Here is a 26795-nt window from a genome sequence, read left to right as displayed (position 1 = left end):
TATACAAATGAATTCTCTATATTTACACTTCTGAGGTTCACAAAAAGTAGAACTTTTACAGAAATTATAGATCGTTGTATCACAGGAAATGGTCTGGCTTAAGATTTAAGTTTGAACTCTGACTCATTTTCCAGTCTTTGTCACAGCAACAGATCGCTGTGCTATTGCTACCCATTTGCTCTATTGCAAAATATCAGGGATCTGGTATCCTGTCATCCTGTCAGTTTCTATGCACATATTTGAAAACGATTGTTTCATACATAATGTATCATGCTAAAAAAGTTCATGAAGTAATATAGAAACAAGCTAGTCACCGATGGGCTATCTTTAGACAGAAATGACTTCATTTCAATTCTGAATAATTTCTGGCACTAAGGAATATTACCAAATATGTGTTTTCCCACAGCATAGTGCCATTCCAGTGAAATAGAAATTTCCTGCAAGACAAGCAACGTGAGGCCTTACGTGTTAGTGAATTTGTCAGTGAGTCAATATAACTAATAATCTTGGTAGATTTCCCAATAATTCAAAGGTCCATCAATTCAAAAAACTCAATAGATTATTTAATGTACAATGAATTTTAATTAACCCTTTTATGAGTACTGTGAATTCGGACATACTTCTTTTGTCACATACTCTTTTTCATCTACTATAAAGTACAAAAAGTATTTGATTACAGATACTTATTATAATATTGCTGCAGTGCTTGTCTTTCTGCTACGGCAGTTATTTTATAAATTTAATACTGTATAGTCATTATCAAACATCTGGTCTTTATCTTGGTCATCTGAATATATAAGTAAATAAATAAGTAAATAAAACCTGATAAAATTGTAATTGCCTTACTGTGGTTTATTTTGTGAACTGAAACAGACTTAAATGGCAAAATGTTTTATAACAGCTTAAAAAAAACATTCATATAAATACCACTCAAACCATAAACCGTTTTATTATCCTTCAAATGCATCCAATTGTTAACCCCATATTTCGTTTGACAAATGAAGAGGACAAACCTCAATAACTTCTGGATATGATGAATACTTACAGTACAGCTAAATAGATTTTGGAGAGACTGACTCTTGGTTATTGTCTTACATTTGTGGCCTGAAAAACTGCCATGTCTGAATGCTAGAAAACAGATTAATCCATTTCAAACCAATCAATAACAATTATGTAATGACTTCTGTTCAAACTGCTCATGCTTCTTTTCACCACTGATTTATTCTGGCATCTCTATTGCAGGGAATTCATCTTGTATAATCATTCAGTTTTTTCTCCCATTGGAAAAAGTAAGTCTGCCAAAGGTTTTAAGTTTTTGGTTTTACCATGTGCACAACCACACACAACATCAATCACAAAGCTCACGGTCCTTTGTGAATCCATCAAAGGGAAGATGAGCAAGGCGGAGGATCTTTATTTTATGTGAAAGCTACACACCATCTTGTAGATATATAAAAATAACTAGTGCAGTGCAAAACTGGTTTCCTTTGCCAAAAATAGTTTTCTGAATAAACTATTACTAAACATGACAGTCAATTAGAACAAACATGGGGAGATTAAAAATGATGAAATGCCCACACTGCTGAAAGGGTTTGTGTTTCAACTATTTTCAATAAATTAAACAATTTAGAAATTTGCTTGTACTTCTGTCACACTTTTATATGAGGTAGCTTAGGCTACATTCTTATTTCTTACAGCATACTTATTGAAGCCTACATATTGTTTAGCGAAATTGTCCCAAAATTCACATTTCAACAGATTCAATGTTTCAAAAAACGTCGTAGCCCTATGACTTTTCACAGAGCAACAAGCCACCCCTTCATGTTTAGCCACCCCAACGTTTTGCTCATTCTATTCTGTTTTATTATTAATCTTTAGTGGATTGAGTTCATAAATAGCTGGGATCGGCGGGAGCACAGTACATCAGCAGCAGAATATCCCACCCCCTCCACCGACTGAACCCCTGAGAGAGAGAGAGCGAGAGAGAGAGGTTGAATACAGACAGAAAGGCTTTCATCAACTCAGTCGCTCAGAAAGTTCTCTGTATCGCGGTCCGCTTTATCGCCATCAAACGCAAACACACGCGTTCTCTGGAATATTAAAACTGGACAAGTTGTCAAGGTAAGTTTTCTACGCGAGTAATGTGACGGTATTTTTTGACAGGAATGTCCGAAGGTTTACGTGTTACACTGGATCAAGCTAATAGATTCACCCAGATATTAGATGACAGTGAGGGGTTTTTATATAGCGACGCTCCATCTGACACCGACTGGATGATAAAGCGTCAAGCAGATGATCTCTAAAACTAGTCCATTGAGAAACGCTTCATGAATAGCGGCTCTCATCAGGATTTTCACACGGACAGTGTTTCATTCAGATCGATGGGATGCTGCTGTGACGGGAAGATTCGCTGAGTGCGACCTCAGACAAGTTCAACTGCATTATTACCCTTACAAACATTAACATGGTAACCACAGTTTACGCCAAAATACCATAATTGCAGTTATTCTCACTTTATAGCTAAATCAGACGAGACCTGGGTCGGTTGGTACGATATCCACTCATTGTTGAATATCTCTTGTGAAACAAACATCACTTTAAGTCCTTGCAAACAACATAAATTCATGTCACAAAATTTTTAGACTTTTAATTATTGACGAAAATTATGTTGTGCATTTATACCAACCCATTTCAGATTGAGGGGCTGGTTGGTTCAGTGTTAAAATACCATAGTTTTGTGAACACATTTTCACAATATGATTATTTTGATTAAAAATCCTATGAAAATTCAAGAGATTTGATTAATCTTAACCATTTTCACAGTCTGTGGAGAAAAAAAAGGTTAATTATTAAAAAAAAAAAATATTTTTTTTTTTTTGGTGATGATGACTAACACTAAGTTAGCAGTTATTGTAGATACAAGTGTTTTGTGAATGCTAGGGTTACCATGGAAATTTTTTGGAAGTATTGACTATTGCTCTTGATCTATTTTTAGGCACCTACAGTACAGCACACTAAACACACTTGTGTTTCTATAATTAATCGCACATCATTTAATGTGATTTACCCATGCACTGCATAAAGAGAATATCTTATGGAATATAAAATGTTATTTTATTATGGAAACATTGCTTGTCCCAAGTAATTAAATATGTCATGACAAATTTCAAGCCATTTTCCAATTGATTGAGGCTTTGTCCAATTTCCAGAGCTTGCACCTAACTCAGACACTCCATTTACCACCATCCAGTGAGCTCCACCACAGACTATAATTTTAGGAATGGGTTTTAAGGTGAGGGAAAGGGACTGGTTGGAATGGTGTCCTATAGGAACAGCAGTGGATGTTGGTAGAAGAACATGTCTCACTTGGTTATCGTATTTGTGCGTATTTCCCCCATGGAATGACAGCTATCTAAGAGAAAATCCAGTCTTACATTATTCAGCGGCATCATTTTGCATATGAAATACATGTTGAAACCTGTTGAAACCCATGCTGTACCGCGAAGCACCTGTTTATCTTGGTTAATTATAACCAGCTATGAATTCAGAGCAATTTAAAGTGAAGGTTAGGATAATTTTGAGAATTCAATAGGCTGGATGGATTGTTTTTTAGTAGTAGATATGTTAGAAATGAACGTGTTGCTCTATTACCTCAGGAAATTGCCATGGAGTGCTTTCATGTTTGTCATGGCTACTGCACTCTGGAGTGTCTACAAGGCTGTGATGTATTAGTAATTGTTGGCACAAGGAGTGTGCATTGGATGGCTGGAGAGTCTCTTCCTTAGAAAGACATTCACCAGGCTCAGATCTTAACAGCTGCAGAATATATAACTCAGCACTGAGTCAACATGCTATCCATACCAACAACCAAACCCTTCATCGCTCTGACCCACTGTCTGCCTACTCTCTCTCTCTCACACACTCACACACACACACACACTCACACACACACACACACACACACACGCACACACACACACACACACACACACAGACAGTCTGACCCTATACTGCAAGCGCACTCATACACCCATTGACCCATAGTCAAACAAACACGCATATACACACACTTATACACACACAGACACATTTCTGTTTCACATGGCATAAAATATAGTATGAGGGGTCTGGTTTGTGTTTCTTATGAAATGAATCATATTTTACCACAAAATACAGCACTTACGCTAAGAAGTAAACATTTTAGCACTCACCTTTTCTTACCTTCAGACCTTCAGACTTCAGACCAATTCTGTTTATACCGTAAATCAAATAATGTTTCCTACTATGTGTATTGTATCTACTGTATATTGCATCCAGTCACTTTGCATTATTTTCTATTCATATCAAAAGACTCCCAATGTAATTTTCTTATTACATGTCAGATTTATGTCAGATTTTATGTCACGGTCATTGAACACAATTTTTTTTATGGTTCGCTTTGCCTATGGGAAGAAAAACAGAAGCATCATTTTCATCATCATAACTTTACATAAAAATATGCAATTTCTTCTGGAATGCCATAAGAGCACATTTTATATTATGGAGGCTTTTCATATAGTGTTCATGTTGCTTTAAGCAGTGAGATGAAACTCAGTAGTGGGAGTCAGCAGGGTCTCTCAGACCTCACACTATAGGGCTCAAGGCCTTTATTAACATTTCTCTTCCTTTTCCTTCTGAGAGTCGCAAAACTTGGCCTGACAGGTAGACAGAGGCCCTTTGGCTTCTGACATGGAGCTGTGTTTGTGCTTGTGTTTGTTTGTATTCATGCGAATGTCTCCTTCATCCTACCTGTGTGTGTTTGTGATTGTATGTGACCAGCCCCTGGCAAAACCCCTCTTTTTTTTTTAGAAAATTAAAGCTGCCTCCCATAACCTTTGAGGAAAATAAAAAGGGATGAAAGTAGGAAAAAAGCAAATGAGAAATAATTCAGTTATTTATGGCTCATGTCATCTGTTCGCTGGCACGATTTATGCTCTATAAAGGCTCTCCATTCTCTCTTTTTGCAATTTCATACCCCAGCAAATCAGATATTACACACCTTTGAATTTTTTATATTGTGTGGTCTGTGCAAGATAGAAAGAGAGATCTTTTAAAAACTTTGACAGCAGTTTAAATCAAGTAACCTTACTTTCAGTCTACAAGAGAGAGAACAGGGCTAGTAGTCACAAGGGCTGGAAATCACAGGAACTATAAAACTATCAAAAGTCCAAATGGTTGGTTCCAAACAGTTAAAAACCCTTGTAAATAGAATACATATATATATATATATATATATGTATTTTTATTCTCACACTACCATTCAAAAGTTTGGGGTCAGTAAGTTTTATTTATTTATTTTTTAGAGAAATTTAATAGTTTCATCAAAGGACATAAATTGATCGAAAGTGACAGTAAATTAATAATATTAAAAACAAAAAAACTACACCTGTTTTCAATGTTCATTGAGCACCAAATCAGTATATTAGAATGATTTCTGAAGACTGGAGTAACAGTTCCTGAAAATCCAACTTTGCCATCACAGGAATAAATTACATTTTTAAAATATATTCAAATAGAAAACAGTTATTTTAAATTGTAATAATATTTGACTGTTTTACTGTATTTTTGATCAAATAAATGAAGCCATGTTGAGCATAAGAGACAAAAACATTAAAAACATTAAAACATCCTACTGATTCCAAACTTTTTGAATGGTGGTGTATACAGTATATGAAAGTATATACATTTAAAAAAACAAAACATTTATATATAAATGTATATAAATATATAAAACATAAAGAGTATATAAAAAATACAATTATAAAATTATATAAATTTTAAAATGATGGAAATCTCCAGCCTGTGGAGTTCATGCATGCCACATCCATACTTCATCTATATGACCAATTGTGACCTTAAACTCTCAAACTCGAATCAATCATTGTTGTGCAGGCCTTCTTTGCCTTGCAGAACTCACAGCCACTGCAGAGTTAAGCGAACTCTATAGCAACGACGAAGATGCTTCCCTAAAATATTTCACTCCACATTTCACTAATTGTTAACATCAGCCAAGTCAGCGGTTTATTTGGCCATCCGTGGGAATATAAACCGACATTGCCTCCAGCCATGTTGTGTATTTCAGACATGCTAACAGCATGTCCTACAAGTACAGAAGACCATGAGTGCCGTTGTAGAGTCATTTGTATGCAGCATTAACTTGCATGAGTGCTTTTTGCTAGTCTTAATGGTGTCGGTCTGAGTGGTATTAATCTCTTGTGTTGTGTTAGCCAGTCTTAATGGTGTGAGCCTGTCTGTGAGAGGAAAAGAAACCGAGTACGAGGGGGAGACAGAGTGAATTTCAGGATGATGTCCCATTCCATCAAGATGATTCATCATGCAGGGCGCCTCTAGGTTTACGTTGCTTTACTTTTTGAAAATACAAACACACATTTACTCTTACGCTCAGTCTGTTCCTGAAATAATGTTTTTATGTTATAAGCTTACATAAGGCTAGCCTGATTTATGCTTATTTATGTAAAAAAAATGAGCGTACTGACTGTAAAAAATGAACTTTAGCGAGCTGCTGTAATGTACTTCCTGGCTGCATCACTCTATAGCTACTGTATAAGATTAAATCTGAGGGAAGTATATAATTTATGCATATTCCTGCCCAGTGTCTTGGCTCAGTATTTTAAACGCCAATCTTCATTTCATTCCAAGCAAAGAGAGAGCTCGATTTTGCAGTTTGTCTCTGCATTTCTATGATCTTCTCATCCTAAACATAGTCTCAGCCACAGACGGCACACCCACGGACCGCCCACAGTCCACTCACTGACCATCTGATGCATATTGGACACAAAACTGGAATTTACTTTCACAATCTGGCAAGCTGCTATCTGATTGGCTGGCTTTGTGCAGCTCAGGGCACACGGTTTTTTTACACAGTCCACCTGCAAGCTTACAATGTTTTCCAATTCAGCAAACGTTTTATACAGTGCAGATTGTGTCAAAGCAGCTTCATAGTAATAAACAGGAAAATAACAATCTGTATGTTGCAAAATTCATCAAACAACTTCAAGTTCAGCTGTAAAACAGCTCTACAGAATACCAGGCTCATTTTAGTAGCACTGAAATACTATTGTAGTTTTATTAATATTTTGAATTAGTTTTAATTTTTTTAATATATTTTTTGTTTTCACTTTAATTTTAAAGTATTAGTATTTTTGTTGTTGTTGTTGTTTTCATTAATTTTTATTTCAGTTTTAGTCATTTTGGTACATGAAGATAAACAAAATATTTATTTCAAATATTATTTCAGTTAAAGTTTATTTTATTTTAAGTAACACAATTGTTTTATGGTTTTTCAGTTCAATAACAGTGTCAGTGTTGGAAAATTAATCAATTACGCTATAAGCATATTCAATTCAGCTATAACAAGCTCTGTAGAAGACAATAGTGTCATTAATCAGCTCAGTTCAGTTCAGTGTTGCTTTAGTTCACTCACTGGATTTGCCAAAGTTTGACAGGTTATCAAATCTTCAGTATTATATTATTTTTTAATATTAATAAAATTTAAATATTTAATACAATTTAAACAGTTAATTAAATAGTTATTAAATATTTATTTCTAATAATAATTGTATGAATAAAATTCCATTTTAGTCCTATTTTAATATTCAAAATACAAATGAAACACTAAAAACTCAAATTAATTTTAAATTCTACAAGTTAATGCATGTGCATTTTTAAATATAGTATGTTTATATATTATATATTATTTTTTTATAACTTTATAATGTACAGCATGAAACACTGATATTCATTTTGAGATTTGCTACATTTGTGTTATTTAATTATTAGTGTTATTAAAGATTAACTGTAAGTGAGCATTAGATGATGGCAATGTTAAATTAAATGTAAAAATAGAGAAAATTATCATGAATTTACACATATTTACACACACACACACACACACACACACACACACACACACATATTTATATACATTTGCTTTCAATGTTTATTTTTTTTATGTTACGGTAAAGCAAGCAAGTCGGTCAGACAGTCTCTTCCTGTCTTAGTAGACTGTTTTTCGCTAGAATAGGCTGCAATGAGGACCAGACCTCTTTTTAATCAGAGATTTGGCTACGCAAGACTGCAAACCACAAACAGGGAGTCATTGGCCTTCCCAATGCCCCCTTCCCCCAATAAAGGGTATTTATAGCACCTGCTCTGTTATCAACAGGCACCGAATTAGATCAGATTAAATTCTAATATGATTTTACTTGAGGCGTCAGGCCCCCTGAGGCTCAGTTCTGCACTCAGTCTTTCATGTCTATTTGGAGCAGAAACATAAATATTGTTCAGCAGTATCAGTGGAGGGAGAGAGTTCACTTCTCCCCCTCTCTCTTCTGGTCATCTGTGCCAGGAGCTTTGGTCTGCTGCCCTCTTTAATGATGCATGGAACATTAGCCAGCCACTATCCCAAGATAGGACGAGGCCGATGGCATTCTTTGGTCAAAGAGGCTGCATTGTTTGGGTTCAGAATAGCATGGTCTACTGAGAAAGGGGAGAACAAAGTGTGCTGTCTGTCGAGTTTGTTTTCTAAAATTGTTACAACAATCCTAATTTGTGATTGCTGCAAATTATATTTTAATGTCTTTCATATTCAAGCACATTTCTGGCATGCACGAAGCTATCGGTTGGCAGATGATGTTCGAAGTAATTTACATACAGGTTTATCTAACTTATTTTGACATTTTAATTAGGTTACACTTCACTGTGAAAGATCTGATTTACTATTGTGTTCATTTAATGCAAGGATTTTCCAGCTGGGGTCAAACTTTTTAATTGTGGAAGCTTGTTAGAATTGCAAGATAAAAACTTATGAGATGTTTATAAGTCACATTTCTGAAAAGAAAAGCCAGAATTGTGAGATATAAACATGCAATTACCTTTTTTAGCATTTTAGTCTGTGGCAGAATCCTAAGAAATGGAAATGTGACATGTACACTCAGAATTCAGAGAAAAAAGTCAGAATTGTGAGAAAAAGAGTTTATAGAGTTATAGAGTTTATATCTTAGAATTGTGAGAAAAAATTCTGAATTATATACAATTGCAATGACATTTTTTTTGTTTTCTTTTCATGTGGCAGAAATGGGCTTCCATGAATAGATAGATAGATAGATAGATAGATAGATAGATAGATAGATAGATAGATAGATAGATAGATAGATAGATAGATAGATAGATAGATAGATAGATAGATAGATAGATAGATAGAGATCATCAGGATAAATCAGCATTAGTTATGATTATTCCATTGACAGCCCTGATTAGAAATACACATAAAAACAACAATAATAAAACAAAATAAAAACAAAATTGCCTATAGTTTTGTGAAAAAAAATCCGATAATATATATATATATATATATTATCCATTATTGGAATTTATCCATTATTGGAATTTTTTTTTTCCACCTACATATTTTAGTAAAGAAATCGCTTGCAAGGAAAACATTATATTTAGAGTTCTTTGGCAAAAAAACATAAACAAAAGGTTTGAAAAATCCTGGTTTAAAGAGTGAAGTTCTGACTAAACATATATATATATATATATATATATATATATATACATATATGGTTAGAGAGTCGGACTCGTAATCCAAAGGTTGCGGGCCGGCAGGGATTGTAGGTGGGGGGAGTGAATGTCCAGCGCTCTCTCCACCCTCAATACCACGACTGAGGTGCCCTTGAGCAAGGCACCGAACCCCCAACTGCTCCCCGGGCGCTGCAGCATAAATGGCTGCCCACTGCTCCGGGTGTGTGTTCACGGTGTGTGTGTGTTCACTGCTGTGTGTGTGCACGTTGGATGGGTTAAATGCAGAGCATGAATTCTGAGTATGGGTCACCATACTTGGCTGAATGTCACTTCACACATATATATATATATAAAAGATCAATAAAAACATAACAAAGAGAAGGAAAAAAACAAGGATATATTGTGATAGGTAAAACCTTGTTTTTAAGGAAAATGAAAGCTGCTTTCCATAACCTGCATTCGGGGGTGGAGAAACATAAAAAAAGAGGATGAGAGGGAGAAAAAATAAAGCATATAAGAGAGGATTCTCAGATTTATTTGTAGCTCACGTCTGTTCATTCGCACAACGGATGCTTTATAACGAATCTCCCCTCCCTCTGTTTTCAATTTGTATCTCAACTCTTTATATCGTAAGTCCCAGGCAGCAGATTTAATTAAGAATCCAGTCCGACACATAGTTTATTTATGAGATAAATTCAAGTGCTGTTATCTGACGGTATAGAATCGGCGCGACTTCGCATTTTTATGCACAACTGCACTGTTGACATTTGCTACATATTATCCTTGTGAATTGTGCATTGGGATGGTAACAAAGAACAGGCTATTGATTAACTGGCAAGAGGAACATGGATCTATTGTTGTACTGTGTGCGTATCTGGGACATAAAGGGTATAGGAAGAAGTGTCCTGACTTTCCCATCAAGCACACAATGGTGTTTCAACAGTATATTGTCAGGAAACAGAACACATGGGCAGAGAGCTGTTAATTATGTAAAAAAATTGTAAAAATAAATAAAATAAAAAAAATTTAATTAAATGAAATAATTTAAAATATATTATTTTATTATTTAATAAAAATAAATTTAATAATTATATTTAAATAAGAGTGTGAAAGAATCCGTTGTAATCATCTTAATAAAGATTCAATTGATCTTTCTTCCCTCATAACTGAGAAGTGTTTATTCACACAGCTGCCGAATGAAGCACCTGAGGGAACTTCTCTTCTCTCATCTCTGTTGTTTAATTACACTTCTTGTCTTTTGCGCTACTGCTCTTTTCAGCGAGGATTACATAAGCATCTTTCCCCAGCCTCCTTTCTCTTGTGCTACACACGCTGCACAGCATCACACAATAAAGCCTTCCGTCAACAGTCTGAATCAACAGCAAACCACATGCCTCATGTTTCAAGAGCTGAGACACAAACATCTTCTTCAAGCTGCAAAACAAATCTGCCAAACCGAACGTGAGCCTGTCATCATATATAGATGCTGGAGTATCAGAGGGAGGAATAAAGGAGCATTGAGAAAGGCCTACTTCAGTTGAGTTCACATAACATCACCCATAAGCGCATCTGTCTGCCAGATGGGTGCCAAATTACACAAGATGTCACTAACAATAACTGCTCTGTTATTTATGCACATGTATTTATCAGCTTAGAAAACACAAGTAGCATTTTATTGAGAAAAGTTCAGGCTTTACTCACCTGCTGCAATAAGAAATAGCAAGTGCACAGTGTTGTAATTTAGTGTCATGTGGCTTTTTAGTGAATTTAGCCATTGATTTAGTAAAGTTTTGCATGCAAAATAGGATCTTGTCAGTTATTGTGGACTTTCCTTGATTGAAGATGTAATTTGGGTGTGTCTCCATAAAAGTGCACAATCAAGGGGAGTGTCAATGCAAATAGATTACATTGTACCCACAAAGTGATCTCTCAAGCCTGAAAGTAAATTCGCAAACTGAGTGTGATAATTAATACGACTGAACGGCAGGTATTAATCTGATTTGGGTCTGCTGTCACAAAGATAAAAGGGAGATGTTGAGAACAGAGAACACATAGATGTGTATTGCTTTAATGCAAAAATTAATTTCTTGTGAGATTCTGATATGCAATTGTGTTATTAATAATTACATTCAGCACAAAAAATCATTGCTGAATGCATTATATTCAGCACACTATAACTGTAAGAAAAAAGATACTACAACTACAATATATGTCCTAATTTGTCTTTCCAGATTTATTGAGCCTTGTTTAATCAAACCTATCAAAGTGTTTTCTAGCTCTACAGTGATAGATGATGTGGTGCGCACAGAATCAGTTTTTGATATTAAAGGGATAGTTCACCCAAAAACAAAATACACATTAGGATATTTTGAACAATGTTTCAACTCTTTATGCCCATACAGTGGCTTTCACTAGGCAAACAAATGAGGCTCAGTTCTTTTGTGTTATGTTTGGAACAATATCACTTTAGGATACACTGTCTCTGTCATTAAGGGTGAATTTAATTTATATATCTTTGTCTATTTTACCATTCTCTTCAGGGAGAGACATTTTCATATGCTGTCTAGTGTTGAGGAGGAAACTAGAGCATCTGAGGTTTTTCACAGTGACTGTATTAATTGAACTGTCACTCCCAAGGCTTTTTCTGGATTGTGTTTGTCAGATGTCACGTCACATCCTTGTACCCAGAGCCTTCAATCATCTTCAAGTCTTTTGATATTCACCAAGTTTTTGTTTTCTTTTCCATTTCATTTGGAGGACATTTAATCAGCACAATCAGGAAACAAGAAAACAGAAAAAAATAAATAAACAAATCATGCAGTAATATTGAAGACATGCAACATATGTTACATGTCCCAGACTTTCAGTTATTATTTAGAAGTTTTTGCTGTTCTATAATTACTTTTAAACAGATAATGCTAGATAATATAGTGGGGTTAAAGGAATAGTTCATCCAAAAATGAACATTTCGTCATTATTTACTCTTCTTCGTCTACTTCATTTTGTTCCAAATTTATATGAAATTTTGTGAATATTTTGAAGAATGTTGGTAGACCAATTGAGTTCCACAGTACGGGGGAGAAAAAAAAAACTATAGCTAGTCAATGACTGCAGCAACTGTTCTGACAAAATATTTCTTCAAGCAAAATAAATTAATTAATTAAAATAGGCAAACCAAATATTAAGACGTTCAAGCTGATTTTTCCCCAAAAATTTATCAGATGGTTACGTTAATTAATTTAAAAAAGCAAAATAAAAGCAATTTGATCTCTTAAAGTTGCTATGTATTGTTTCAAATGTTTTGTTGAGTATTTTTGGATCAACATTGGTATTTCAGCACAGCTTTAACGCATTAATAATCATTGCGTATTAACACATACAGCTAACCAAACAGCCAACTAAGCCTGTTTTTCCTTTCATAATGAAAGTTTAGCAAAAAAAAAAAAAACGATTAGGGAAAAGATTAAAAGGAAATGAGTGATAGTAAAACAGAGATGTGACACGGCCACAAAGCTTTGAATAGGTGACTTCAATGAACATATAACCAAGTGCATTTAGCACAGATGATTCAGTTTGATGTAATAAGTATATACTAATATACTGATTCCATTTCAGACTCGGCTCCAATGAGCTTCATTATTCATCTCTGTTGGCTGCCGCTAGGGGTGTGCGATATATATCGTCTGCGATAATATCGTAATTGTTGTTTTAACGATGTGCAATTTGACAATATGGAGTATTTTGCAAAAACCAAACAAAACACCTACGGAGTGCAGGCATACATTAGCCTGCCCTGGTGATGAAGCGGGTTAAACAGTGCGCGTGCGCATTTAGAGTGTGTTCTTTCACTGCATGATTCAGTCTATTAAAATGCATTAAGAATGATCGCAAAATTCAAGATATGGGGGCAGAAAATGTATATATTTAAGTTTAATACAGTTAAAATCACACGAAGAGGTGCCGTTAGTCATGGCACTGGCTGGCACAGACAGAGCAGGCACTGTGCCCGGAGTGACTTGTAGTTTAAACTCTAAACTACAAGTCATTATTTTCAAAATCATGTTTGGTGACACTAATTGCACAGAAATGACACACATTGATTAGTGTGTAAATGATGACTAAACTGTCATTTTAGGGTAAACTATTCCCATCAGTAGGCATGCACATTGTAGAGCTCCTCACTTGTGGTTTTGATTGACAGATATAATGATGGAGCTTCTCAGTAATGAATCATTGAGCTGTGGACTGCTGTGGTGTTCCCGCAGTGAGTGCTCTTTTCAACACTAACGGATCCTATCGCTGTCCCGGACTCCTCCTCTACTTCAGTCAGATCTGTAATGAAAACACGCTCACAGATTCCTCACCTCCCCACACTTAGAGCTGGGTTTGTTATTCCGAAATATATTTAAAGTGACAGCATACATCAGCCCAGCTCCATGCTAAAGTCATCAGAAATTTAACGCTCGTTCTTAAAATAGACACCCATGCTGACAGCGATGCTACGGTTTACCTCAAACTCTTATTTTCGACACAGATAGCGAGACCTCACTTATTGCCAATCAACATGTTTTAGATGTCACTGGAATGTCATTTGAGGTCATCGTACAAATACAAACACTCCCAAGGTCTATTTTCCATAGCAACACGGATCAATGACACCTGCCTTCATCTCCATGGGAACGCACATGTCCTTCTTTGACTACCTTCCCTCTCTTTTCTTTCATTAATCTCTCCCCATTTCTCTGTCGCTCTCTCTGAGCATTATACAAACCATTTATTTCCCTGCACAAATAGGAAATTATCTATAATTTATGAGCCCCACATCTATTTATTAGTTCAGCATGGATTACTGTGGTCTGTGTGGGCTTCGGGAGAGTCACATTTCTGTTAATGATCTCCCCAAGGTAAATTTAACCACAATTAGGCGGTAAATAACAGCCCTGAACTGTCTGATGAAATGATGAAGGCAAACCCTCCACCAGAGGATCCTAGTAAAGGCCCTTTAATTTGCCCAAATAAAAGGAAGAAAGCAAAACAAAACAAACAAATTGATTTTTTTAGGTTTTCAAAAGCCCTGCTCTAGAATTTCCAACCCTGCACATTCAGCAATAACAAGTCGTTAGGTCTACAACATGGAGGAGAAATGCTTTGTTGTTCATTTTTGTCTTTCGTTTCCCAGCCTGACTCATGACATTCTTAGGAAGAGATGGGTAGGAAGCGTCCTTGAGTTTAATATAAACATGTAATTAAAAGGATGTTAAATAATTAGAACTTGCAGGCGCTAAACATTCACTTTCAGATATTTATCAGGAATAAAGCCATTAGTTTTACCAAACACAGAATACAGAAAACTATTATGATAATAATAAGATGAATTAACGTTATTATGGCATGATATAGATTTTTACTTGTATTTTTTTATTATTTTTAGACCAATTCATGAGATACTTTTGTGACATGAAAACCTATAATGAAATGATAAATATGACTATATATAATGAAATTATTTCCAATAATTAGAGTAAGGTCGTAATCGCAGTAAGATGTTTACATGACACAAGAAAACCTATTTACTCCAATTTTACATGACATTTTTATTATTCTGATTATTTACAAAAATATTTGTTATATTTTGTCAATACTGAATATATGAATTAAGTGGCTTGCTGTTACTATATTTGCTTCCTCAGATAAATGCAATTTCTGTCTACCACAACTTTTATAACACTTTTGTGACACTTTTCATTAAACCTAGACACATACTACCGTTTAAAAGTTTGGGGTGAGAAAGATTTTTTTTTTCAAAGAATGAATGTAGTACTTTATTCAGCAAGGCTGCATTAAATTCACAACAACAAATTATTTTCAAATGAATCCTGTTCTTTTGAAAAGTATCACTGTATCCACAAAAATCAGTTTTTTTTTAGCATAAAACATTTTTAAAATAAATGTCACTTGAGTATTACTGCTTTGCCGTCACAGGAATAAATCACATTTTAAATTAGAGTAAAATAGAAAAGTAATTTTAAATTGTAATAATATTTTGCAATACTACAGTTTTTAATAAATGCAGCTCTAGTCAGCAGAAGAGATATCTTTCAAAAACATAAAAAAAATCTTACCGACCCCAAAATTTAGAATGGTGTAAATAGTGTATACTTGTATGGCTAATAAAAAAAGATACTAAGACACCCATCCTTTTGTTTTTGTTGTTCAGGCCTTAATTAGGGTCCCCCTCAAACCTGCGCACACTTCCATCTCCACGTCAGTTGTTTATAGCACTGATCTTTGCTCTGATTTCTGCTTTCTTGAATCATTTATAGAATTTCCAAGAACGATAAAAAACAGTAATGAAGACCAGGAAAGAATAGGACAGAGAGAGAGAAAGAAGGAGTGGAGGTTGTCAAATAAAATATGTATCTGTTAGCTTGCAGCTGGTCTCCTGTGTTTCTAATTAGGCATGTCCTGAAGCTATCATGTCTGAATGGATTATGCCCTAAATTCTCCAAAACACACACAACACATACATATCCACATACACCATATGCCACACAGTCTGTGGCCTGTGTGATCTTCCTGCCATCCTCTCTCTGATGCTTATCCAAACCCCATCACAGAGTTATTGGCATGTGTGAGAGACAGAAACAGAGTATTACCACCATCCACTTCCTCCTAGACTCAAATCAATGAACTGTCTTTGCGTATTCACAATTTATTGCTTTTTTTTTGTCTTGCAGGAACAGACCTTTCTGTTATCTGAGCTGCTGTTGGGGCGCTTGTGACCTTGACAACCATATCTGCCGTGTTTGTGCTGGTGCGCTGTCAAGCCCGCTGCCGCGGTGTCATTTGTGGCAGCTAAATTGAAGGAGTGCTCTAATCGTCTCCCACACGTCTTGCCCCTCGCCACGCGTGCGGGAAGCTGTCTGTCTTCCTGCCCACAAACATCCCATCATCAACAATGACCTGAAGCCACACGGCATCTGCTGCATGAAAGATGTTGATTTTATTGGCAAAACACAGCTCCTTTGGGTTATGGTCCACTTTGTGTGAGCATTATGATGAAGACCACGAACTATAACTCACATCGATGGGATTCACTTCATATGTGAAGAAAGCACAGCTAACATAACACACAAAAATGGACCACAGGCATGGGTTTCTCAATGGCCTCGATGAAAAAAAGCCTGCGTTTTTGCACCGCAGTGACAGGTGGATGGGTATATTGACTGTCATAGAGAACAACAGAGCACAACATCAAGCATGGGGCCCATGGACAATCGGGTCTGTACGGAAAATCAAAATCTTAAGCTTCCTTTTCGGACTTATGGTCACCGTTCTCATCATGGCGTCCTACATCTTGACGAGGGACCAGAAAGGGCTCTTTTTAACACCATCACCGTATCACCTTACTGTGGAGTCTCATCCGGCTCAGTTGCCCCTTAATCTGTCCTTCGCTACAGACTACACAGTTGTGAGAGAGGTGGTGAGGAGCATTGTGGCCAAAGTGGATTTCAGTCAGAGAAGAGTGCCTGACCTGAGACAAGTGAGAGAGAAAGAGCCAAACGTATGTGCATTTGAATTAAATTGCTAAACATGCTAAATATCTTGATTTTCTTTACAAATTTAAAAAATTATATATTTGATTGTTTCTATGAATTTTAAGATTAACATCATTATCTAGAAATCGTATTTTAGAGAACTGTTTTCTATTTTAATACAGTTTAAAAAATATTTTATTCCTGCAATGGCAAAGCTGTTTTTTTTAGCAGCCATTACTTTAGACTTCAGTGTCAATGATCCATCAGAAATCATTCTAATCTGCTATTTTATTATTACCAATATTGAAAACAACTGTGCTACTTAATATTTTGTGGAAACCAGGATACATTTTTTTCAGGATTCTTTAATGAATAGAAAGTTCAGCATTTCTTTAAAATGTATATATTTTGTAATATTATACATCTTTGTCATTTTTATGCAACCTTGCTAAAAACATATACATTTCTAATTAATAAAATCTTACTGACCAAAAACTTTATACATAAATTAAGCTCATTCTATAAGCTACGCTCTGTCAAGTCTTAGTTTGCTAGTATAAGCCTTCTGGTCTTTCTCGTCCACAGTTATTCTCCACAATTCCTCGCAAATTTCTTCCCCATCTCAAGAACCCCTGTTGGTATGAAGAATTCTTTGGAAATGTCACAGCTGATCCTTATGGGAAAAACCTGTATGCTCTTTATTCAAAGCGCTTCCAAGCAATATACGACCACCTGCGCAGAGCATTTTCGGCTCACCTGCATCCGCACGCAGGTAGACAGTATCGCCTGCGCTGCCTGCCCTTCTTTTACATCATCGGCCAGCCCAAGTGTGGCACCACGGATCTCTACGACCGGTTACGGCTACATCCAGAGGTCCATTTCACCACTATGAAGGAGCCACACTGGTGGACACGAAAGAGATTTGGTGAGTTTCACGTAAGAGATAAATGACAGGGTTTAAAATTTGAATTCATGATGCTAGATGGTCTTCTTTTAAAACTCCGCAAAATGTTCACCACCCTCATTTTCTTGCAATGCAGAGCATCTGCTTAATGTTTATCACATTCAGTTTATTACACAAATTTCACAGCTACAGAACAGCTGTCATGCAATTCTGGTTGAAAGCTATTTTACAACTGAAATAATTGTACTTTGTATTCCCCTGGTTTAAGGTATCATCAGGTTGAGTAATGGTTTTCATAACCCCTATCCACTGAATGACTACCTGGATCTTTTTGACCAAGCAGCCAATCAGATTCAAGATCACTTGACAAGCAACTCCTCCAAAACCCACAAAAAAGTTGACATCATAATTGGTAATTTTTTTTCAATCATGTTTTAGGTTTAGTTACTCAATTGTAGACCCTTTGTTTTGTTAGCCACACCTCTTTTACCTAAAATATTTATTTGAAGTACCCTGTAAGATTTTATATATTCATGTTAAGTTAACATTTCAATAATTTTCTCATGTTCATGGTTCTCCGACATCAGTTTACAGTCAGGTAAACAAAACAAAACTAAAAATAACCTAAATTAATGTTGTATTTTGATATGTTTTTATTTTAAAATTATTTTTACATTTATTTTATTTTTACATTTTTATTATATAATTCTTTGTTAGCTTTTTATACACTCAAACCCCCCCCCCCCCCCCCCCCCCCCCCCTGCAGTTCCCTCTCGAACCTCAGTTTGGGAAGGTATTGTGTTTTTTTTCTATAATGATGATGATGAAGTGATCAAATTAAATACACATCATCTAGACTTTCTAATTAGAGGTGCCAGATGCTATGGTCAAGGTCTATCCTCTTGTTATGACTCATAACAATAAATAATATTAGAAATGTCAGTCTTTGTCTACTGAGGCCTGAGAAATTAAATCAACTAAATCAAAAACAAAACAACCCAGTCATAAATAATCACTAATAACATTCATCAAATTAAGCCAGTCTTCAAATGAAATATCAAGTTGGTTAGGATAAAGCAATTAACACATTTTATGATTGACAGGTGAGGCGAGTGCATCCACAATGTGGGACAATAACGCTTGGGTTTATTTCTACGACAACGGAACAGAAGTGGAGCCTCCTTTTCTGGTGCAAGACTTCGTTCATGCTGTCCAACCAGATGCCAGATTCATTGTGATGCTCAGAGATCCAGTAGAAAGGTACTACTCCACTGTTTAAATAAGATATAATAATGATTTATGGTTTGGATATCATAACCAGTATAATATTACTATGTGAGAGATGCTTTTTAGATCGTCATCTTACCTCTTATCGTGTTTGTGCACTGTGTGTGTGTGTGTGTGTATTTGTGTGTGAGAGAGCAGGCTTTACTCAGACTATCTGTACTTTGGCATGGCTAATAAATCTGTGGAGGATTTTCATGAACGAGTATCAGAGTCGTTGCACCTGTTTGAGGGCTGCTTGGCTGAGAGGTCCATCCGTTCCTGCATTTACAATACCACTCTCAACAACCTGATGCCTGTGGGTGCAGTATGAATCATGATCATATCAAATGTGAATATTTAATTTGCTATTGCTCTCTTAAAGAGAAAGTACACCCCAAAAAAGAAAATTCTGTTTACTCAACCTCATGTTGTCTGAACCTGTGTGATTTAAAAAAGATGTTATGTGTAATGATGCATAGAAAGTGATTGGGGACCAAGGGTTGTCAAGTTGCAAAAAACGATTCCTACAATTCATAAAAATATTATCAGATCTTCTGAACGATAGATGGATATGTCTCACCAAAGCATTTCAGTTGGTAATTCTCATTAGGGAAGGGCACCAAAGACGGCTGGTATGAGTCAGAGTCAGATTTTGCTCAGTCTGATATGATGTAATTGGTTCAGCCACCAGGTGCAGCCACATAGATAAGATATACCCACCAGGGTATGAGCTGTTCTGGCTGTTCCCCAAAGCTGTGCAGCCAGTAGATGATCTTCACCTCTGGAGAAAGCTGTTTGAAGCTGAAATGAAAGCAATTTTAGTGAAATCGAAATGTGTTGTGAAGTATACATTGCTTTGTTGCACTGATCTGGGGATTAAAGTCATGAATGTTTGATTTATGGCTTTGAAGCTGTTTAAACTGGTTGATGAACCAGCAAAAGTCTGGATTGCTGAATCATTGCAGTTTAGTCTGGTAAATTGGATGTAATATAATGGAAATAGAAGCTTGTGCACCATCCAGAATTTAACTGAGGTTATGAACTGAGGAATTTAATTGATTTAATGAACTGAATTTGAACTGAGGTAACAAACAGAATGCAGAATTATTATTTTAATATAAATAAACCAAATGTCAGTTTGTTTGACACTAGTAAACTATTTAACATACCGTAATTCTCTGATTTTATCTATATTAAAAATTGAGCCAAACATCAATACTCATAATAAATGTACATAATTATTGACTTCCGGGGCGAACGCTGGCGCTGTTAGCAGCCGCTGCTCTGAGGAAGATTTTCTGCGGTTTCATTTAACTGCTTGGACTATTTTATAAACTTTGTATGTTTGGACGAGATTTTTGTCTACCGCTACTTGCTATTTGGAGATTATTTCCGGCATTGTTGGACTACTGCCCATCTGGAAATCTGTTTCGTTGTCGGACTTCTTCTTCTCTAACTAACTTACCTTTATGGCTTGCAGTTGTGTGGATTATTCTCTGCTCAGTTTTTCATCCTGTATTTTCCCTCTACCAATACTTGGCAGTGGAATTGTTGCAGCTATGCGTTCATCACGGCTAGCCTCCACCTGCTTTATACTTGCATCAGGATATTGCTTTTATACCGCGTCGTAAATATGTCCACCGTGGATCTCGCCGGAGTTTTAAAACTGTCTCTGCGAGTGCAATTCCATCCTTTTGGTCTTCGAACCCTCATTCTCTATGGGGGAAGTCCTGGCCTAATGGTTAGAGAGTCGGACTCGTAACCCAAAGGTCGCGGCAGGGATTGTAGGTGGGGGGAGTGTATGTACAGCGCGCTCTCCACCCTCAATACCACGACTGAGGTGCCCTTGAGCAAGGCACTGAACCCCCAACTGCTCCCCGGGCGCCGCAGCATAAATGGCTGCCCACTGCTCCGGGTGTGTGTTCACGGTGTGTGTGTTCACTGCTGTTTATGTGCACTTTGGATGGGTTAAATGCAGAGCACGAATTCTGAGTATGGGTTACCATACTTGGCCGTATGTCACGTCACTTTCACGTTCACTTTCTCCAAGGAAACATACTCGGAATTTGAATCAATCTATTACTCCTGGATATGTTTTTTACCAGCATACCACGTACTGTTGGCCAGAGTGGGGGCCTTCAATATTGCATAAGGAGAAATAGAAAGTTACAACTGTTCCTGTAACAGAATGTACATCATTTGAATCTGTTGCTTTGCAAATCAAAGGATCTGTTCCAACCATTCTTGCTGTGGTGTACAGGCCCCCAAAGGCCAATCCTGTATTCTTACTGGAATTTTATGCATTTTTAACTTCTCTCTGTTCCTTGTCCCCCAATGTGGTTTTTGTTGGTGATTTTAATATCCACGTGGACAACGTGGAAAATTCATGTTCAAAGGAGTTTTTATCATGTTTGGATAGTTTTGGGTTACAGCAAAGGTGCCAACCCATTCAAAAGGTCATACTCTGGATTTGGTCTGCTGTTCAGTTGTGATTCCAGATAATTGCACTACCTCTGATTTATCACTGTCTGATCACTTGTTGGTGTCTTTTAATGCCACCTTATCTGTATTTAAGCCTAATCTGAGTCGTATTATTACTTTTCGTAATATTAAGAATGATGCCATGTTTTTCCACACTTCCCTGTAAAGACTATCCATGGACTCTAGATGATTTAGTCCAGCACTACAATGATAATCTCCAAATGATCCTTGATGCTTGTGCTCCATTGAAATTTTTTTTAAAGCCACCTGATTTTTCAAACTCTCAAATATATTCTACTGAGCTGTGTGAAGCATTCATGCACTTTTTTTATTAACAAAATGGAAATCATTTATCAGCAATTGGTTCTACCAAACCCTGACTGTGACATAATATTTTTGTCCAGTGCTATATTCTGTTTCTATTTTTTCTACTTTTAAACTTCCAACAGTCGAGGAAATATGTTCCATTGTACAAAAATCTAAATCTGCCACGTGTCAACTGGATCCATTACCGACTCGCTTGGTTAAAACTGGGTTACCTTTTCTTTCTTCTTTAATCACAGATATCATGCATGCCTCACTTTTTTTCTGGCACTGTCCCTACTGCTTTTAAAACTGCAGTGATTACACCTACTCTCAAGAAACTGGGGACTGACTCAAAGAATTTTGATAATTATCGTCCTATTTCAAATCTGCCGTTTTTGTCAAAAAGTCTTGAAAAGATTGTTGCTCCCCAGCTCCATGATCATCTTTCTAGTGATAGTTTATATGAGCGGTTCCAATCAGGGTTTCGTTCTTATCACAGTGTCGAGACTGCACTTGTAAAGATATCCAATGATTTATTACTAGCTGCTGATTCTGGATTTTTATCAATCCTTATACTTCTCGATCTTAGTGCAGCATTTGATACTGTTTCACACTCCATATTCATAAGCAGATTGGAATCTATTGGAATTACTGGTACAGCTTTATGTTGGTTTCATTCCTATCTTACAGACCGCATGCAATTTGTACAGCTCAAACAGTTTAAATCAAAATCTACTTATGTTGTCACCGGTGTTCCACAGGGCTCTCTCTTGGGACCTCTTTTGTTTCTTTATCTACCTTTTACCAATTGGCACCATTTTTAGGAAGTATGGTACTCAGTTCCATTGTTATGCTGATGACACCCAACTTTATCTGTCTTCTAAACCTTCTTCAAAGTTTACACCTTCTGCTCTTGTTGAGTGCCTTGATGAATTAAAAATCTGGTTTTCAAGTAATTTTCTCAAATTAAATAATAGTAAACAATTCTTCTCATTGGTACAAAAACTACAATAGATAAGTCAAACATTTCCTCTGTTAGTTCAAGTTCAAGTTGAGCTTTATTGTCAATCCGCTACATGTGGGGACATACAGTGGAATGAAATGTCGTGCCTCGCAGGACCACGGTGCTACATAAATACAGACATATAACAATGAAGTAAAAAGTGAAGTGAAGTGACATTCAGCCAAGTATGGTGACCCATACTCGGAATTCGTGCTCTGCATTTAACCCATCCAACGTGCACACACACAGCAGTGAACACACACACACCGTGAACATACACCCGGAGCAGTGGGCAGCCATTTTATGCTGCAGCGCCCGGGGAGCAGTTGGGGGTTCGGTGCCTTGCTCAAGGGCACCTCAGTCGTGGTATTGAGGGTGGAGAGAGCGCTGGACATTCACTCCCCCCACCTACAATTCCTGCCGGCCGGAGACTCGAACCCACAACCTTCGGATTACAAGTCCGACTCGCTAACCATTAGGCCACGACTTCCCCTAAAAAAACACTATAAACCTATACACAACTAACCTACTGACAGATTTTAACTATAAGTATACTATATATAAATATTTACCCTATACAAACTAAAAAAATAAAAGATAAAAAATACAAACTATACGAATGCTTCACATAAATACTGCATATGTGCAAAGAGAAACATTTTGAGTCAAGCAGCTGGTTGGGGAACAGTGGAGGATGATTTGTAGTGCATGAGCATGTAAACATACATATATTGCTGAGTCTTTGTGGGATTGTGTACACGCAGCAGTGTGTGTAAAGTGTCTAGTGCACATAGAGGAGAGTGTGTTACTACAGGTGGTTTGTACAGGCCCACTCACCTGTGTGTAGCACACTTCGAATTGCACAAAAAAAGTTCCATAAAGTTTTTTTCTTTGGGGTGGGGGGTGGTCCATGTTTCAGCAGGTAGGGGTTTGCATGGGGTTTCAGAGGGGGGCGAGCGGGCTCTGATGCTCCGGTACCGTCTTCCTGATGGTAGGAGCTGGAAGAGACTGTGGGAGGGATGGGTGGAGTCCTTCACAATGTTTTGCTGGAGCATCGTGTAAGGAAAATGTCCAGGATGGAAGGATTATAATTGACAATCGCCCTGTTCCTCTGGCTAATCAGATTGCAAGTCTGGGTGTCATCCTTGATAAAACCTTGTCGTTTGAAGCTCATATTAACAATGTTACCCGTTCTGCATTTTTTCATATTAGGAATATCAATCGTCTGCATCCTGTCCTTTCATTGAAGAGTACTGCTACTCTTGTGCATGCTCTTGTAACATCACAAATTGACTATTGCAATGCTTTGTTTTATGGACTTCCTTCCAAATCACTTCACAAACTACAGTTGGTACAAAATGCAGCTGCTCGAGTTATTACCAAAACTTCCATCTCTGAACATATCTCTCCTGTTTTACAAAATTTGCACTGGCTCCCAGTTAAATTTCGTGTAAATTTTTTCATTATTTTTTTTAACCTATAAAGCACTCAACAACTTGGCTCCTTCATATCTTTTGGATCTTCTTCATATACACACTCCTTCTCGCAACTTCTGTACTTACTCTTGATCTCCCACGCACTCGGACAACTTCCATGGGATAACGAGCTTTTGGTTATGCGGCTCTCTTTTTATGGAACTCACTTCCTGCAGAAGTTTGCAATAGTTCAAGTCTTCCGGTCTATAAATCTCATCTTAAAACTTATTTGTTTAGGCAGGCTTTTATGTGAGTTTATGTCTGTTTGTTGTATTGGCTTTTATTGTTCAATGTTATTGTTTTATCCTGTTTATGGACTTTGTAAGGTGTCCTTGAGTGCCATGAAAGGCGCCTATAAATAAAATGTATAATAATAATAAAAAAAAATAATAATAAAGGTATCTGAGAACAATGTGGTGGACATTTGAACATTTTTGATGGTTGTAAAAATGTTATCTACATATCAAGAAATAAATAATAAAATGTCAAAATTAATTATGTAATTAATTATAATTTGTACTAAACTTCTGCTCATCATTTGGAGATATTTTTTATTGGTATTATAATACAGCATGTTAAATACATACTACACAAGATGTTTACATCAGAAGCTGATGTAACGATATAGTACACCATATAGTAAGTATAATCGCCATATGATACAGCAGTGCATAAAATACTGATACAACTGAAAAAAATCAGGGATTGTTACACTGCTGAATGTTATACTAAGCCTTTGGGTCCCTCTGTTGGTGAACACATGAAATTAATGCATTCACTTTAAAGATATTGCAGACTTCTTAACTTCTTAAAAGATGATTTTCAAATAATTTATTTCTATAAAATACAACTTAAAATGATAAAATCACAAAAATTCAAGATGAAGATATAAAATCATTTTCTTAATTTTTCTCTTTTCTTTTTTCCCTTCAATAACTATTGTTTTTATACTAGGTGAGGCTTCAGGTGGGACTATATGTCATATACCTGCTGGACTGGCTAAGTGTTTTCAGTAGAGAGCAGATACTCATCCTACGACTTGAGGATCATGCTGCCAACCGAAAAATCACTATGCGGAGAGTCTTTGAATTTCTACAGTTGGGTGAGTTAATTTTCAAGCTTCCACATACTTGTTACAGTAATGTGTGTCTGTTTGTTTAACCTCTGAAGTCTTCAGAAATTTGTCATTATGTGCAAATAAGTGCAAGAATCTGTTATATCACTGACCGGGTTTCATTAACTCTACAGGACCTCTTACCCTGCAGAAGGAAGCAGACATCACAAAGAGCCCCGCCTCCAACACCAGACGACCAGCCAATCGAAATCTTGGCCCAATGCTGCCCATAACCAAGGAGATCCTGCAGAGCTTCTATGAGCCTTTTAACCAGCACCTGGCCCAAGTGCTAAGGGATCCTGCCTTTTTGTGGATGTAGCCCTGAAGGAGAGGGGATGCACAGACATGTATTATTGTAATAGAAAAAAGTGCCACAGAACTCAAATTTAAAAATGATTAGATTTGTTAGGCCAATGCTGGGTGGCTGGTATCACCTTTGGCCAGAATTCAAATTTAAGAAAATATTTTCAATTCTAGTCAATTATATAGTGATATCACTTACTCTATTTTTTATTATTTTTTCCTTGGTTATTTGGTGCTGGACACGTTCATTATTGCACTTTGATACTGTGAGAGTAATTGGTCAGGATGACCACTGAGAAATTAATAGACAATTTATTTAATGTATTTGTTATAAGGCCTTGGAAGCCAAGGTGTTTCTACAAAATGAAAGGATACGGAAAGAGAAAAGATAGGGGTCAAAAATTAATACACACTCAACAAACAACAATTAATAAAAAAGTGTCAGTGTTTTAGCTCTGAGGAGAAAGAGAGAGGGCCTAGTGTTGCTGGAAGATATGGACCTGTAATATAAAGGACAACATAAAGGGTTGTGGAAACTGAGCACAAAAGCCATCCTGGACATTGAACTGGGTGAATGAAACCTGATGTCAATGTAATGTAATTTTAATGTTTTAATCTGTTATTGTGACTGTACAGAGATAAGGGCAATAATAGATTCATTACAACTTAATTCCACTTTGATATCATCTGAATTGCAATAAATATTGCTTTTTTATATTTGCTTCTCTAAAACCCAATAATTTGTCTGGAGAACTGGTGATGGTAAATAAATAAAGTTAGATAAAAATACATAAAAATATTTTTATGTAACAAGCTAAATCAA

At 36.4% G+C, this 26795-nt stretch overlaps 1 protein-coding gene across 2 annotated transcripts; it reads left to right on the top strand.

Moving 5' to 3' along the window:
- Positions 1-1920: 1920 nt before the first annotated feature.
- LOC306886067 (carbohydrate sulfotransferase 15-like) lies at positions 1921-26700 on the top strand. 2 transcript variants are annotated; one of them, XM_079442933.1, is made up of 8 exons: positions 1921-2121; positions 16320-17146; positions 17706-18045; positions 18293-18436; positions 19128-19284; positions 19450-19606; positions 25510-25657; positions 25804-26700. In XM_079442933.1, exons 2-8 carry the CDS (start codon positions 16721-16723, stop codon positions 25986-25988), a joined length of 1557 nt encoding a protein of 518 aa, XP_079299059.1. In that variant the 5' UTR covers positions 1921-2121; positions 16320-16720; the 3' UTR covers positions 25989-26700. The 2 variants fall into 2 exon arrangements, with proteins under 2 accessions (XP_079299059.1, XP_079299058.1); XM_079442932.1 differs by having other exon boundaries at positions 1986-2121; positions 17829-18045.
- The last annotated feature ends 95 nt before the right edge of the window (positions 26701-26795 follow it).

This window comes from Barbus barbus, assembly GCF_936440315.1.
Source record: "Barbus barbus genome assembly, chromosome: 20".
Lineage (NCBI taxonomy): Eukaryota > Metazoa > Chordata > Actinopteri > Cypriniformes > Cyprinidae > Barbus > Barbus barbus.
This window is presented reverse-complemented; position numbering and strand designations above follow the sequence as displayed.

Coding starts and splice junctions, on each gene's coding strand:
- LOC306886067 (XM_079442933.1), top strand. CDS start 16,721: ATGGACCACAGGCATGGGTTTCTCAATGGCCTCGATGAAAAAAAGCCT. Junction 18,437..19,127: donor AAAAGTTGACATCATAATTG/GTAATTTTTTTT, acceptor TATGATTGACAG/GTGAGGCGAGTGCATCCACA. Junction 19,607..25,509: donor CTCTCAACAACCTGATGCCT/GTGGGTGCAGTA, acceptor TTTTTATACTAG/GTGAGGCTTCAGGTGGGACT.